The 16,885-nt window shown below is 35.7% G+C and overlaps 1 protein-coding gene across 2 annotated transcripts in view; it reads left to right on the top strand.

The window, feature by feature from the left end:
* The window catches only part of SLC25A21 (solute carrier family 25 member 21), a 234,743-nt gene that overhangs the window by 169,447 nt on the left and 48,411 nt on the right, over positions 1–16,885 (top strand). For both annotated transcript variants that reach the window (XM_033063843.2, XM_033063844.1), the window contains exon 3: positions 6,391–6,474. In XM_033063843.2, coding sequence (XP_032919734.1) covers positions 6,391–6,474 — 84 coding nt within the window. The remainder of the gene's footprint in view (positions 1–6,390; positions 6,475–16,885) is intronic.

The raw sequence follows: 16,885 nt of genomic DNA on the forward strand, positions 1-16,885 counted from the left end.
TTTTTCCCACTGATACTTTTGATGGAATGATGTGTTGTTTAGCTTGAACATAAAAGCAAGAGAGAGGAGAAAGTCATCTAAAAAAGGAATAGGAAGTACAGGAAAGATGATATTGATCTTCTGATTGGTGTACTTTTCTTTGGTCTAAGAGTCACATTCAGAGAATTGGTTGAGAGTATCAGTGAAACACCTAAGCTGTTTTGTCATGTTTAAGACTTGTTTTCAATGATGCACTTCATTCAGGGAAAACATTTGTTAAAAATTATAAGTTCAGAGTAAGCTGTGGAAGGTAAGTTCTCATCACCAAGTCTGAAAGAGCTCTGACAAGTCTTTATGAGGGTTTAGATAAATGTAGATAAATTGCTTTTAGGAGGCAACAGGTGATGATCTTATAGGGTCCAGTTTGTTTAGAACAGCCAATGTGTTCCATATAAATTCTGCTCTAATTTGCTAAGTCTGTTGTTGACCTGGCTGTAACTTTTGCCATGAACACGCCCTTATTCAGATGCGGGCAGTTGCTCCTTTCTCATCTACTGGTCATGGTTCCTCCTCTTGCCCTACTTATGTTTCATGGCAATTCCAGAAGTATTTTTCTCAAAGTAAAAATCAGAGGACAGAACAGACCTGGATTGCAATAAGGCAGAGAGCGGGTATAAATGGACACATTTATGAGGTGCAATGTTAGATAAACACATTTTTAAATGTGACAAGATCATCCATTTCTGTTTGGCATTTTTGTTATTTTGCCATCACAGCAGATAGTTGATGTTCTAATTGATATAAAATCAACTCTGCAGAGAAAGCTTTCAGGGTATCTTTACAATTATTTCGATTATTAGTATTCTTTTTTTTTTTCTTATTAAATAGCCCAACAAATTCCTCTAAAATTCAAAGAGGTGGATAAACTTAATGAGCATCATTTATTCCAACAAAATGAAATTATTTGTGATGAATTTTGAAATAATTTTTCGTAATGCTTTGCTACATATGATTCTGGTTTATTTCTGTAAAGTAAATATGAACTGTAAGAAAATTAAACTACAAAAATCTAACTACCATAGATTTGAGACAAATCTACAGCTAGTTTGGAGAATAACTGGAATAAGTTCTGTTCTTTACCTGTTCTTTATGTTACTATTTTATTATATTCTTACGTGGTTTTGAGAGCTAAATAACCATCATAGCAATACTGAAGCACTCAAAATATGACCTTTGCAGTAGCAAAACTCGTGTCTTTTGCTTAAAATAATTGGGCTTTTTGTGGTTTGAAAAGTAATATTCACCTCCTTAACAGTTCCTATGATTTACTGTTAAAATAAGTGGCAGAATTTTACTCTCTACTTAGTTATTATCCTATAAGTAATGTTAGCAACTCAAAGAACTTGAGCCAAAAAGTGAAATAAATTATATTATCGAGGTCCATTTTCCAGTCCAAAGTTTTGCCTAAAATTTAAGCATCAGTAGATAATGCTCATAGTAACACCTGAATAAATGTTTAACTTAACAAATCAAAATCTTTTTTAAATGTAATGCAGTTATTTTTTTATAACCATGTGAACCGTTAAATAATGTATGTTTTTACAAAACTTCAGAAAATACATTTTTTATCAACATATGAGAGTAGGGTAAATACAGTTAGGAGCATGGGAATTACTGGAAGTGCAAAAAAACTGTACATGTTTTCAGTTTTTCAAAGACCATACATTTATTTTAAAGTTGTTTTAGATGTAAAGCTGCGGAGATATTTTAATTTGTTTTGTTTTTATGCTATGTAATTATCTTCTTCATAGCATCTATATACGTCAGTTCCTAAGTTTATTTGCTTTGGTACTGCACGAACCCCAGCCATGAATGGAAATGTTAGGAGCTGGATTCAAAACTGAGTAGAACATATGATAAAATCCTGCTGAGATGTGCAGAGAAGGAAAAATACAGCTGAGACTGCCACTCCTTGGCAAGCACTGCAGCCTGGTATAAAGCTTGGCTCTCTGAGTCAGTGTTTTTCTTTCCCTCTGAACTCTGTGGCTGAGAAACTAGTCAGCAGTGCTGCATAAAAACATCAAGAAATTCTGGAATTTATGCATGAGGGTATAGTCTTTGCAAACCCAGTGGCAAGAATTTGATGAGTCTAGACTGCTCCATATCACATTGTGGTTGTCCTACATAACTTGGACTCAAATGCTCATTATGTGCTTCAATCTAGATATGAAAATACTGATTTCTTCCTTTTAGATTTTAAGATTACTAAAACAATGTCAATATGAATTAGAAAGCTTTCTCCAGCCCAGATCAGTAAATAAAATGGGGAGGATTTTTAGGTAATATTGTGGTAAACAAGCTTTAAACACTAAATGCCTAGATAATGTAGTAGCAGACATCCACAAGACAACTTTGATGAGATATTCAACAAACATGAACTAAAAAATTAGCATATTCATATTATAAAGGGATGTGAGAGAATTTTTTTTTTTTCAGAAAGCACATGCATCTCTTTTTCTTCTATATATATTGATTCTATTAGAAAATATTACCTAGAGGATTTTTGCAATAGGAATAGGGTCAGAAAAGCATTATCAGGACTGAGGATTTTATTGAATTCAGAATGACATTCTGGCTATTAAAAAAACCAACAAGGTCTGTGAGGAGTTAGGCATTGGGAACAGATGCGCGTGTTTGTGTAGAGTCATTGCTCCACAGCATGATGGATCACTTGTTAAATGATAATTGGTTTGGAGAACTGGTGAAAGAACTCAAGTATCTTCTACATTATGGAATTTCAGGCAGATCCCATTGAGACTTATTGATTATGACTTATTGATTGGGATTGTTATAACCATAAAGGAATGTTCTCTAGTGCTAGTAAAGTAACAATAATTTAAGTTTATTCATTACACAAGTAGAAATTTTAGAACTGATTCGTGTGGGTAAGTTAAAATATTTTCATGGGTTTAGATCATTGGTTTTCAGTGCCTTTTGAACAGACCCCAAAACCTCAAATAGTTTTTACATGGTTCCCACTTTTTACAGAGACTTCAACCATGTGTCTTCTGCAGGGAACAGGGAAGGACACCAATGTTTTCTAAAACATTAGGGCACTTTGGTGTCTAATGAAGCTACTGCAAAGGTACTGTTCATTCAAAGGGGACATGCAAGACCAAGCCCTTTGGACAGCTGCAACAAGCCAGAAAAGGAAAATGTGAGGTCCCTCATGGCATGGGAGATGGATGTGGGAACTGCAAGGAGCCAAGGGGACAAGCACTAAATGCCTTGGCTGGTTCTGGGTAGGAAGAGGTAACCTGGGGTGCAAAGTGCCTCCCACAGCTCTGTGAGCATTCCAGGGCTGGGAGTGCTCAGCACTGCTTTATTCTGCCCAGAAAGCCAAGAAGCAGGAAAATGACAGGGAAGAAAGTTAGCCTGATGCTCATTTTTGAAGTGATAAAGCTTGCAGTAGACACACAATGTGTTGGAGTGTCCAGTGAGTTCTGACACTTCTCAGATGCTGGTGGCGAGTAGGAGGTTGTGCATCCCAGCCCTGGAAAAGCATTTCTGCACATATGGCTGTTCAGCATGTCACTGAGGGCTGCCTGCCATCACACTTCAAAATTATTAGATCAGAAGTTAGTGTACCGATGGTATTTAGAGGGGAATTTATCTTTTTAGGTCTAGCAAATGCTAAAAGGATACAAGGCAGCCATCCAACTTTCAAAAATGCATGAAATTCAGTGGTTTTATAGTGCTTTTAGAAAGGAGTAGATTTGAAGCAGAGAAAGCCATTACATATCCCCCAGTTGTGCTCATTCCTCTAAACAATCATTAAAAACAGGCCAGGTTTTTTTAAGGGAATGCTTTACCTCTTCTGCGTTATTAAGTCTACTAATAGACGCTGCTGCTGCTATCTCCAGGAGAAGAAACAAATTTTTTTTTTTCAGCTCTTCCCTGTTTCTTATAACAAGTTCTGGTGATCAATTAACTAGTTCATTAAAAAGTTACACATTATTTTATTGAGGCAAGCAATTCTGAATCAAAGAATCCAATTCGCAGATCTAGGTTGAAGCACATAATTGGCATGTATTTTAGAATTGCAGTTAAAGCTATAAAATAGATTTACTAGGGAAGGAATGGATCCAAAAACCCTAAAGGAAGGAATATGTTATTTGTGTGACTCAGTGTTACAAATGGACTCATTTAATACAAAAGTTTTATCTGTATTGAAACAAATATCTGAAATAAATTTAAAGCTTCTTTGACTTAACTTCTTTAGCAAGAAGTTATCCTTCATCTGATAAAACATAAATTACCTACAGGATTATTGCATTTCTCATGCCATTACTTTCATTATTGTTATCAAAGACATATTTTTATTAAATCATTGAAACTCAGTTGAGAATTTGCCAGTGTATAAGCTCTAATACAGAATTATATAAATATGTTCACTATGTTGTTGAGATCCGCTGTGACTCTGGAATTAAAGCCTCAGTTCAACAAACAGTTTTGCATGTACAATTTAGTGGGGAACCTTACACAAGTGCAAGTAGGACATCACTGAGCATTTGCAGGGTGAAAAAGAGCAAAGTGCATTATTCAAAGGATGTTTGAGAAGCAGTGATGCTTTTTTGAGTTTGCAAAGAGACCAAATGTTGAAACTCGAGGAAAGGAGTTTGGTTTAAGAAAACTATATTTTTAAATACTTGGAAAAATATGTTACTGGTGAGTTTTTGCAAGTTTTCTTTAAGATAAAGAAAGACATTCTTGATTTTGAACTGAAATGTATAAACAATCATGTCTTAAATATATTAAAATGTGCATATAAACTCGGTTCTGTCATAATTTGGATTGCTTGATTGCCGCAATGTAAAAGCTTCTGTAGCTGATATTGCTGTTGGACTTTGTGTGATGGCATTGAGGCATTTTTTTTCAACTGTTAGCCTTCCCAAGGGATCTTTTCAGACAAAATTTTATGCACCAGCTCTTATTTGAGTGTAAGCCTATTGAATAGCATTCTTCTCTCTGCCAACTTGGCAGCAAGTTCTTGTGCTAATAAAAGAGGTTACCCCAGATAGAGATCCCAGATGTGCCTGAACTACTTTTATTAGGACTATAGAGGGACTCAGTGTTTCCTTCTAACTGTTTTCAAAAAAGGTGTGGGCTTGCCTTCATAATTGCCCAAAGAATTGCATCATTAGAATTTTTTTTCTCAAACGAAGAAAATTTTAGAAGTGTTAGCACAGAAATACTGATGTTCAAAACAATGAATAGCTTTAGCCACAATACAAATATTGATTTGACCTTAATGAATTCTGTGAAAGAGGATAAAATTGCTGTTTAACCTTGAGTTAAAAATACTTTGGTTCATTATCTTATATAAATGAGATTCAGTATTGTGATCAGACTAAGAAGCAATTGATGTTTCTCAGAACAGCAGTATATCTGTGGCATGTGGTGTACTTGTAATGTGAATTATTCCTTGAAACCATTGTGTAGAGTTAGTATTGTACCTAGTGATAAAACCAGTATAGTGATTGCCTGATGTGAGGCTGTTTTAGACTGGAATTTCCAACAGCAATATTTTTGGTTTTTAGTGCTGTTTGGTAATTAGCAGTTTAAAAAGCAGTTATGTTGCTAAAAATTGATTTAAACATCTCCATTCTATTTACTTGAATATGCCAGCTGCAGTTTTGAAACTGAAAGAAATAGATCCTCTAACTGAGATACTTAGTAAAATAATATAGTTTGTTAAACTCACTGTTGCTATCCATAAATCATAACAATAAGAAGTTTACAATCTTAAATCATAATCTTGATTTTCCTTTCAAAGCCACAAGCTTCATGTTAAAATTTTTATTGTTGTCAAAATGTGAATAGAGAAAATAAGGTTTCAATCAGAATAATTGCTTGCCTTTATTGTTCATCTTATTATTGAATTATGAAAAATGAATGGTGCTCTAATATCTGATCATGTCTCTGCTTGATTTTTGTTGTAATTGTGTCAGATATAAATAAAAGAGCAACAACACCATGGTATTCCATTTCACATTTTTCAAAAGCAGGATTTGACTCAAACCCTCACATTAGTTTCAGTGGACTTTGGATCAGGCACAGGGTTAACAGCTTATTTTTCAAACAACTAGAAAGAGGTGTAAATGTCAAAGGTGATAGTTATACTGTGAGTTCCATAAACTACAAAAAACGTTACTACTAAAGCTCTATTTTTCCTTGGTTTAACAGCTTCTATGAAAACAGTGTTAATAAGTATATCAGGAACAGTATATAATAATGAATCAGAGACATTAAAAAAACCTTTTAAAGTCCTTTTATATAATAATTGGAAAGTTAAAAGTGACTTAAAATCCCTGACTTCTCATGCTGTGATGTAAATTGTATTTTTTTTAGGTTCCAAATTCAAAGAGGGAAAACTGATCCAACCAGTTACAAGAGCCTGGGGGACTGTTTTAGGACTATTTTCCAACGAGAAGGGTAAGAGTATATGTTTTTAAAATTGTCAATTTTATGCGACCTTTCTTAATCACCCATTTTCCAGACATTAGATCCTCTTTATATTCCACTCTTTTTTTTTTTTTTTTTGCAATTGCAAGAATTTGGCAAACGTAGTCTTACATAACGAGCACAGTTTGAGAAGTCTTGATTAGTCTAAATTAGACTCACAATGCCAATTTTGGTTATTATAATATGTCAGAATGCACAGCTGTACAGAGACACTGGTGCAAACCCTTCTTCAGCACCAGTGGTTTCAGGCTGGCTGCATCAGTGTATTGCTGTATCTCCGCTCTTGTGTCCTGTCCTGTGCTCTGAACTAGCTCAGGCTGAGTGTATCAAGCTCTGATATTTACAAGCTCTGATGAAGTGGCATTCCCAGTTATCTGTGGCAGACAATGTTTCCAGGACCTGTGTAAGCAAAATTCCACAGTTTTTCAGTTTGACAGAATATGGAAAAAAGAGTTATGTTCATCAGTGTACTGGCATCATAAGGTACCACTGCTCTAAGGCTGAGCTCCTCTAGGGGAGTTGGGTTCTGATCCAGAAAGGCATTTAAATATAGGCTTAATTTTATGAGCAGTCCAGTTAAAGCCAGTGAACATAATAGGCTCAATCATATGCTTAACGTTAAGCCTGTTATCCACAGGAGCTCTTTGGAAGCTCGCCTTTAATCAAGGTAACTAATTAGTAAATCCCAGCTTTGAATAGCTGGCAGGCTTTCCATTAACTTTTTTAATACAATAGCAACCTTTTTTTTTTTTTTTTAATCTGTATATCACAGAAACTATTTGGTTGGAAACAACCTCTTGAGATCGTCGAGTCCAACCTATAGATCATGAGATCATGAGACCATCAACCTAAATGTTCATCAAAATGGAAATATTCCTCTATATAGTGGAGCAGATGCTGGGTATGTGGGCAGCATAGGTGCAGTGAGACATAGACTTTTTGCATCCACAAGCTACACTGGAAAAACAGAGGTGAGATGAGCAGTGAAAATTAATAATGAGACAAATTTTGTTTCTTGCAAAGAGATTTAGCTAAGCTATACCTAAGTACATCCATATGGAACCGGATGGTTTGAGATGAGAAAGTAGGGACATACAAAGAAATTTCATTTAGGTGTTGAAAGAGGAAGTTGTCCCAGCTGCCCTTATTGGTTGTAAATTCATTTTTGTTGAGAGGTTAATGTTGTGTTTTTTCACTACAATGGACATCAAAAAGCTTAAAAGCTAAAAAGATTTCACAGAAATGATAATCTGTGGCTTTTGAGGTTTTCTGGGCTGTTTATGTTAACTTCTATTGCATTTCCAAAGAAAACTATGGAAGTATTAATATTTACAATAATGTAGAACTATTTTTAAATAGAAAATTAGTTTCAATATTTAAGTCAGTGAGTATGAAAACAGTATTTATCTCATCCCAATTCACTAGTATTTTTTGTATCTCGAGGAAGAGTCTAAATCAAGAGACATCCTCCAAGGTAATTGATTATTCATAGGTTATTTCCTATGGAATTCTTGTGCCCCGATACTAGAACTAAACCATAGTATTTTTTGTGTTTGTATCAAGTCATGAATTTGTGAGCAGGAAAAACAAAATGATTGCATGAAAATATTATATATTTAAATCACAATTTAGCAGTGGATTGCACGAAATTTCTGTTGGGTAAGAGCTAATGCAGAGTTTTATTTGCCTGTTTCAAAAGCAGTCAGTACCGATCCAAGTAAAAAGCAATGAATACCTGTTTTTCTCCAGGAAGTTAGACAGAGGCAGAATTTCACATTTAAACAGACATCAGTAGTAAGCACTAGGGAAAAAAATGAGGTAAAAAATCTCAGATGAACTACAATGTTAAATTTCAGATAAAAATAAACTAAATCAGTTAATCCTGAACAACCTGTTTGACTCCGTGAGTCTTTCATTCCTGTCTGCACAAGTTGTCCAGTTTTCTGGAGTGTGGTGATTGTGACAACTGTGAAGGAAGTGACGGAGGAATGTGAATTATTTTAGTTTGTGGAAACTTTAATCCTGACAACACATTCCTTGTGTGACCACAAAAATATGAAGAAGAGAACCCCAAGAAAGGACTTCACATTTAGATGCTAAGCAAATGAAATCAGTGTATGAGGTGTGCAGGCTCAGGTGTATAGATCTGTGAGGAAGGATAAGAAAATAATTTATGCCCCAAGTTTATTTCATATTGGCAATATGAAACACCCCTAATGGTGTGTGTCATTTTCTGAAAATACATGAATATCTAAATCTATATAGAGTTTAGGCATAAACTAAAGTGAAAAGAGCTAAAATAAACTAAAAAGGGTTTAGGCATCTTTCTCCAGTACTTTGAAATTCCCCTTTGGCATCTGTAATTTTATGTTAAATTAACTAAAAACCCCATAACTAAATAAAGAAACACAGTGGGAAAAGAAGTGTTACTAATGACCTGTCCCTGAAAATGTTTACATTTGGGAATATTGCTTATGCTGATTTGTACTTTCATTTTTATGTAGTAGCAACTAAGGTAAACCAGAATGTCAAAGCCCTGTTTAGGCAAGACACTTCATCGTGCCTTAATTTTTTGACCTTATTATGTTGAGGTTAAGTATGCAGAATCAGCCTAGGAAATATTTTTTTTATGCACACCTATGCAAATGTTTCATTTGCTGCAGCGGCTCTTACTGAAAATCAACTGGTATTAGATTACTGCAGTATCACTGTAACAATCTGGGGATTTCATAGAAAGCTTCTTCATCACAAATAACCGCCAGAATTCTTTAACCACCCCTCTGATTTTGTCCTCATTACAATGAAAAGGACAGAGGAAATAATTGTCTAACCACTAACAGAACACTCTCCATTTCAAAGAATCAGTAAACTCCTTTGTCTTTACAAAACACTAGAAATCTTTTAATAAAACAAAGCAAAATAAAGCAAACAAACAAACAAAAACAAAACAAAAAATCAAACAAAAACACACACACAAAAAACAAACAAACAAACAAACAGAAAAAAACCACAGGAAAAAGTCCTACAAAAACTCCCTTCCCCCAGTCTTTGAGTATCTCTTTATTTTCTTCATGGGGAATTAAATTCTTCAAAGAAGGATCCATCCCTTGAACTCTTTTCTTGTCTTCCAAGAAAGTGGGAGCCACAAAACATAAAATTTAATTGAGACTCACTAAACGAAGGCTCAGTCGAGCAGAGCATTAAAGGTCACATAACTTTCTTGTAAAGGGAGGCAGAACTATTAACTTCAGGGATTTTGTGAACTTGCTTTGGGAACATCCAGTCACTACCAATTGCACAGGAGCTGCAGTGGTGGGAATCCTCTCAGGTGATGAGCAACCTCTGCTCAGCTGGATTTGCTAGGAGCCATGCAGTAAAGGTTCTATGGTTTCACTTATGAGATGATGCATGAATTGACAGATCTTTGACAGTGAGGTAAACCCACCAGGAGCTTATCTGTTTATTGAGGAGTGACAGCTTTATAGCCAACATAAAAATAATCTGATGCTTATTGGGGAAAATCTTTGGACACAGTATTAACTCAAGCCATTAACAGAGAAAACTTTTCATTTTCTGTAGATCCTACAAATAAGATGTTAGATTACGTTAAATGACTGATTTTTATGTCATTGTGATCTTTACTGTATTTGTATTCACTTGCTTTTTTTTTCTATAGTGACTTAAGCTGGAATTTGAAATGTAAGAATAAACTAATGTTCTAGCTGAATGTATATGTTGTATCTATATTAAAGACACATGGTGTTGTGTCTCATATTAAGAATGGAAAATTATGCCCATCTGCATTGTCTTAATCTGCAGTTACAGCATTAAAATGATGGATGCTTTTATTTCAGTTCAGTAAACAACTTTGTTCTTATAAACTTGGATTTTCATGGGCTCATAATTTTAACAGTAAATGTTCTGGGTTATAGTTGGTTTTTTTGGGAGGCACTCAGTCAAGAAAGCTGTTACTTTCTCATTCATTTGTTAACTTGCCTGAAATAGGAAGGGTAGTAGCGTCCTGGATTCCAGTTTTATAATTCCACACTTTAATAAGTTACAGTTTAAAGTGCCTGTTAGCCTTTCTTAGATCTAGATGGTCCTGGGAAAGTGCAAAACACAATTGTCATTAATTTGAGACTTCATTACTTTTGCTGAGCTATTTGATTATTTATGTTTAATTTGCTTTGGGAAGGAGCAATTACCTCCACATTTACACAGCCCAATAGCTTTATAATTATTCCTGTCTTGTTCTCAACACCACCTTACCACTCTCTTTTACCTATAATTGTCTGTATGACCACACACGCCTTTTTTTTAATAAGCAGCACCCTGACTCATGCATTAATGGGGTTATAAAGCTGCACAAAACTTGTCAGCTATGGGTGGAGTAAGTGGGAGAACAGCCAAGACTAAGCAGGAGCTGGATGAGTGCAGAGTCATCAGCAAACATGCCAAAGCTGGAGGACTCCTGGTTTATGTGATATCAGCGATCGTGCCTCAATTAAGGAATTTGCTAGCATTCTCCTTTGTCTTGCCTGGCATGTCATGGTAACAAGTGTTTGAGAGACTGCAGCAGTGCTCTTGAGACCTGGCTCTCCCACCTGGCTCCAGAAAACACTCTGCTGCTGCTAAATGCCAGCAGGTCAGGGAAGGAGACTGGCAGAGTTGGCAGCCATGCAGGATAGCACCAGTCTCTAGCACTCACCACATTATCACTGACCTTTCCTGCTCTGAAATAAGGGTTGCACAAGATACAAATACTATCCTTCAATGAAACCTTCAACAAAATGTCCAGCCAGGAAAGCGTGACATTGTCAGTCATACCGAAAATCCCTTTTCCCAATGTGCATTTATAAAGGAGAGAAGCATAAATTCTTGTGATGCCAGAAGACCAGATTTTGGGCTCTGCTTTCAGCGCTCTGAAGGAAGCAGAAGTTGTAGATTAAGATGTTATTTCCCACACAGCTATTTCCCCACTATGCCCCACTCCTCAGTTTCTTGTTAGCACTTTCAGACCAGGAGAAGTAGAAGTGAACTTGGACCCATGATTGCTTGCTACATTCAAGAATCTTATTTCTCAGCAGAGACTCACCTACACTGACAGTTTCAGAAACTGTGATCTTGCAAACTTAAATACAGGTGCCTTTTCTGCCTCCATTTCAGGAGCAGTAACTTCAACCTGAGCACTGCAGAAAGTCTGCTAGCCCTTGTTCTTCAAGACAAAAAAAATCAATGCATAGATCCATCCCTCTTCCAGGCCTACTGGCCTGTCTCACAGTTACAAACTCTTAATGCTTGTACCAGGCTTGCTAAAATGAGCCTGAAGATGCTAAAAAAAGCACTGCACCTCCAAAATGTCAATCTGTATATGTCCTGATGCATCACCATAGTTCATAATATTATATATTACTTATTTTTCTTCTTTTCATCTGCCACGTTTAGAATTATTCTGTGGTTCACATTATTCTACATTTTCATCTTCTTACCATACTATTGCGTTTATTGCTGACTTCACTAAAAACTTGTAATTTAGAGTATCAGAAATAATGCTCACATTTCTGTGTGAAATAACATAATCCAAAATGTAAAGCCTCGAGTTTTATAAAAAATTGTTGAATTGAGAATTCTAATTGAAATTATAAAGGACAATGTAGTGGTTTAAACTGGGAACCTGTGATAAATCTGCTGGCTTTCATGAATAAAATTAATGTCTTAGGGCTGAATCTTTAAATCCTTGTTCTTCCTTTGCACATCTTTAAAGAATAAATGCTCACCATTAGAAAAGTTAGTATTCCTATATTTTCAGGGGGCATGAGCTTGCAAAAATTAGATAGGGACACAGCACGTTCTCATAGTACATCATTAAAATTATCAACTGTTTAATCAGTACATTTATTTTTGACCACAACACTCCTCAGCAAGAGCCCTCATGCCTGTGCCGTTTGGAAGATAGAATCCACATTGCCTTGTGGGAAATTGGTCTCACATATCTGCGGTGAGAAGAAAAACAATGTGTTAGCATAGACTAGGTGCCCCACAATCAAAGAATTCCAGAATTTCTTCTGGCTGATTAGTAAGAGTTCCTTCTTCATAGTCCATGACATATATATGCAGAGTAATAGATCTTCTTTCCCTAAAACTGTTCTTATGCCAATTACTCTCACTTTAGCCCTTGGTCTACATGCACCCATGTGTGACATCTGATATTACTGTTATCACTTTCATTTCATTGTCTCTGTTTTATCTGGACTTGTGTCTCAAAACCATCATTTTTTATTCTTACTCTGAACGGGTGCTGAGCTGTAAAATTTAAATGATGGTACAGCCTTTAATAAAGTAAGAGTAAAGGAATGCATAAAATTTGACTGACAGAATTTCCCTGATAATTTACTTTAACATATTGATTTATATTATACTCAAATAGTTTTAGATCAAATATGGCCACAAAGGAGACATCTTTTGTGTATTTATATGAAGGTGATGTACATTATGCTTTCTTTTGTGTATAACCAGCTCTTAATGCAGTGCCAACAATTCCAAGTGGCTGGATGTTTTTGCAACACTAGTGAGTCACAAAATAAAGATGATACTTGTTATTTTAACCAATGGATCCCAAAGCACTTCACAGAAGAAGGAAGTACCATTACCTCAAACATACAGATGGGGATATTGATGTGTGCAGTGACTCAAGTAGAGTCAAGTAGATCTGGATGGAGCATGCACATGGGTGGTTCTCAGGGAGCAGCCTGGTACTGTGTTGCTTATTTGGCCCATGGTAGCACCTTAATGGTAAAGCTCTGAGGAACACACATGTTGGACTCAAAATTGCATTATTTGATACAGGTTTCTAACTCAGAAGTTTTCTGAAGACTTAATCAGCAGCTGATTTTATGAAGTAATTGTCGGAGGGCACTCATGGATGTAGTGACAGGTTTAAGCCTGAAGCTGGATATCCTGAGTGCAGGGCTACTCCCTGTTCCATGGACTGGACTGTCTCCAGAGCTAGCAGTGTTTACTGATGTTACTGTCATGAGGTTTTCATCATCCCATTCAGGAAAGAATTCTCTGCTCCTGACTGGAGGTTCCCTACCCCCATCTTCATATGTTAACACTTGAAAACATAAAAAAATGGCTTTGGAATGTGAAAAACTTTATGTGTGTAGCTGTCTGAAATACACTGAAGTTATAGTGGTGTAACTAAGGGCAGCATTTGACTAACCGCATTTTTATTACAAATGGACACACATTTTACTTCCAAAATTTAATCTGGTATATATAGCAAGCAGTAAACAAGAACACTTTTTTAAAGAGAATCACTTCTGAGAATCATGTGCTTTAAAGATGGAACACATGCTTATTTATTTCTCATAGGAACAAAACACAATAAAATAATGTAAATCATAAAAGTGTCTTAGAAGTAAACGGGTCACACGTTAACCAGCATTAGTTGTTATTTGCTAAGGCCACTGGAGGTACACTCACATTGGGTGTCTGATCTGCAATTTTTAAAGGTTCAAGTTGTATTTTTTGAAGTATTTTCATAATCATGTAGTTTTAACCTGAAAGATATGATGTCTCAAGTGTCTCTGTTTTCTAATACTATAACATAAATAGAACTCATTATAATATTACTATTTATAGCAGTAGCATCCAGGAATCAGATGACTGCATCATTAGATGCTTTTATGAAAGAAGTAAAAAGATACCTATAAGAATTGTTTGCAGTACATTTTAATCTATCTACTTGGAAGTTCGATGGAACAAAATTGTTTCATTCTTATTATTTTTACTTTCAAGGATATTTGTCATTTTGCTGCATTAGGTTCCCGATGGCTTCAAACGTCATGTTTAAATAGATGGATGTGATAATTGTGTTTATAATAAACCTTCTATTCGGTCTAGAGTGTGGAAAACACCATACTATGCTTTATCATCAAATTCACTGAATGTGTTTCTGTTCTCTGAAAGTGAAGAATATGTCTGCCAAATTTGGCAGCCCAGGAAAGCGGCCATGAATTTCTCCTGCTTCAGTAGCTGGTTCAGTGTGAAAGACTGCAGTGTTTGGCAGAGGTGAAACACTGCTATGACATTCCCTGGTACTGCGAGCAGAGGTTTGCTCCTGATGGAGGCATTTCTGCCTGGCACTGTTCTCCTCACTTCGGGCAGGGACACGGTGCTGCTCTGAGCTCTAAAAGCTCGGAGCTGCTGAGCTGAGAGCCACCTAGAGTTAGGGAGCTGGCAAGAGCTTACAGGCTGTGCCATACGTGCTGTCCTTCTCCACGGCTTCCGTGGCTCCCCAGGGCTGTACCAACATTTCAGCTAGTGAGAATCTTTCAGGCCAGGAGCCCTCAGAGTTTAGTCACAGCCAGGGCTGCATATCCCCTGAACAAAGGTTTCAGCAATTACTGTTAAGTGGCAAATTAAGCTTAAGACATACTTTTGTATCATGCTGCTTTCTGGGGATCTGTCCCTAAAAATCTTGCTTGTTCTGAAATGATATCTCTTTAGTGCCATTCAAGTCTCCAGAACTGAAAACTGTATTTAAAACAGGAGAAACTGACTCAAACCATGATAGAAAGATGGGGTGGGAGCTGCTGTCTCTCAAATCTGAGCTGGGGCAGGGCTGTCATACCCAGTTACAGACAGATTAAAAAGTCTGAAATCTATCTGAAACCTCTTTCTTACCAAAGGAAATAGCTCTGAAATCTGATGATTGTCAGAAGTCAGCTGTAAGAATTAGCTATTTATCAGTTATGTAAATCTAGCCATTGCATTTAAGGTTTCATAAACATGGTAGCGGGAGGCACCATGAGATGCAAAATTAATTGTAGGTATGTGGTGTGCTTCTTTAAAAGACAAGTGGTTATTTACTTCTCTGTAATTTGGGCTTCTGGTGGCTATTATTTGATAACCTCTTCTTTAAAATAAAAATTCCACTGTATCAAGGGAAAAAAAACAGTGACCAGAGAAAAGATAAATCATTTTTATGTCCTTAGAACAGCTGACTTCACACTTTTATTGCATTGTTTGAAATAGCATCTTTTCATCTGGAAGGAATCAGTTTAAAATGTGATTGTCAACACAACAAAACCAGCTTTCTGTTTAAAATGGCTGCTTGTGAAGCTTAGAACTATACTTTTGCCAGGATTTTCTTTACAGTCTTTAGTTACTAGAACCAAGAGATTTTAGATGGGATGTTCACAGGAAATACCTGGCAGACAGCATAAAATGCAAAGTAAAGTATTTTTATTTTAGTTGTAGAAAGCATGCCTGTGAAAATGAGCAACAGTGTTTTAGGTCAAAAGCTTTTTTTTTTTTCAAATAAAAGTTTCTAAGCTGTAGTTTGAATGTAGTTTGAAGTGGGTGATAGAAAAAAATTCACATTAATATTTTTGTGTCCTGACCTAAGCAACCAAACAATGTACACTTAACGTATTTTTTAGACTGTATCTCATACTTACTTATAATGGCACTATTATATCTCTGTCTAACCTGCATGTCTTTACTTCACTTAAATTCATTTCTTTACTGGTTACATCTGAAAACACAACTTTGTCTCTTTTATGTCAATCCTTTTAATTACTACAGTCCACAATTTTTTATTTATATATAACTTAGATTGTTCATTGATTTGAATAACTAAAATTTTTACATCTGTATAAATGTGGATCCAGATTCTATGCCAAATTAAGGATGTGATGAAAGTTTTCACTTCAGAAATAACTGAGCTTTACATTAGATACATTTGCTCATTATTTTAACTGTAAATTACAAAGATGTACTAAGACTATGGCAAGCTATTATTGTAGGTAGGATTTTTTCAGTAATCACAGTTTTCTTGTTTTCAGGGTAGGTTAACAATATGTTACTTACAATACTTTTAGTAACAACTTTGTATTATTAAAAGTGGAGGTCTCTTTTTTTTTTTTCCTAATAAATTTCTTTGTTTTCTTTTTTAATGTTGGAAATTAAAAACCATTATATGAGAAACTTCTAAAATCCATCTTTTTAGGAAGGCTGTCTGTTTGTTGAGCCATAGAGCTGCCATGGGTAGGCTGATCGTTCATCCCTGACACCATCACCAGCCCCTCTTCTCTTTGCAATGTTCTTTACCCAAACTGAAGTCTTCCTGTATATCATGCTTCACATTCTGAAGGAAATTTAGTAATCCAGATGCTGAGAATATCCATGCTTGAACCATGGAGGAGAAAATATTCCTCTAAAACAGTGTGCCAAATCAAAATAAAAAGGTAATGTAAATAGCTACGAATATTTGACAGTTACATAGATTTTCCATGGAATGCATCTTAAATAAAACAAGATAAAATGGAATTAGCATGGAGTATGAAAACGTTTTAGAAGAGTGTGTTTCTGTGTA

Source organism: Catharus ustulatus, chromosome 6 (genome assembly GCF_009819885.2).
Source record: "Catharus ustulatus isolate bCatUst1 chromosome 6, bCatUst1.pri.v2, whole genome shotgun sequence".
NCBI classification, from domain to species: Eukaryota; Metazoa; Chordata; class Aves; order Passeriformes; family Turdidae; genus Catharus; species Catharus ustulatus.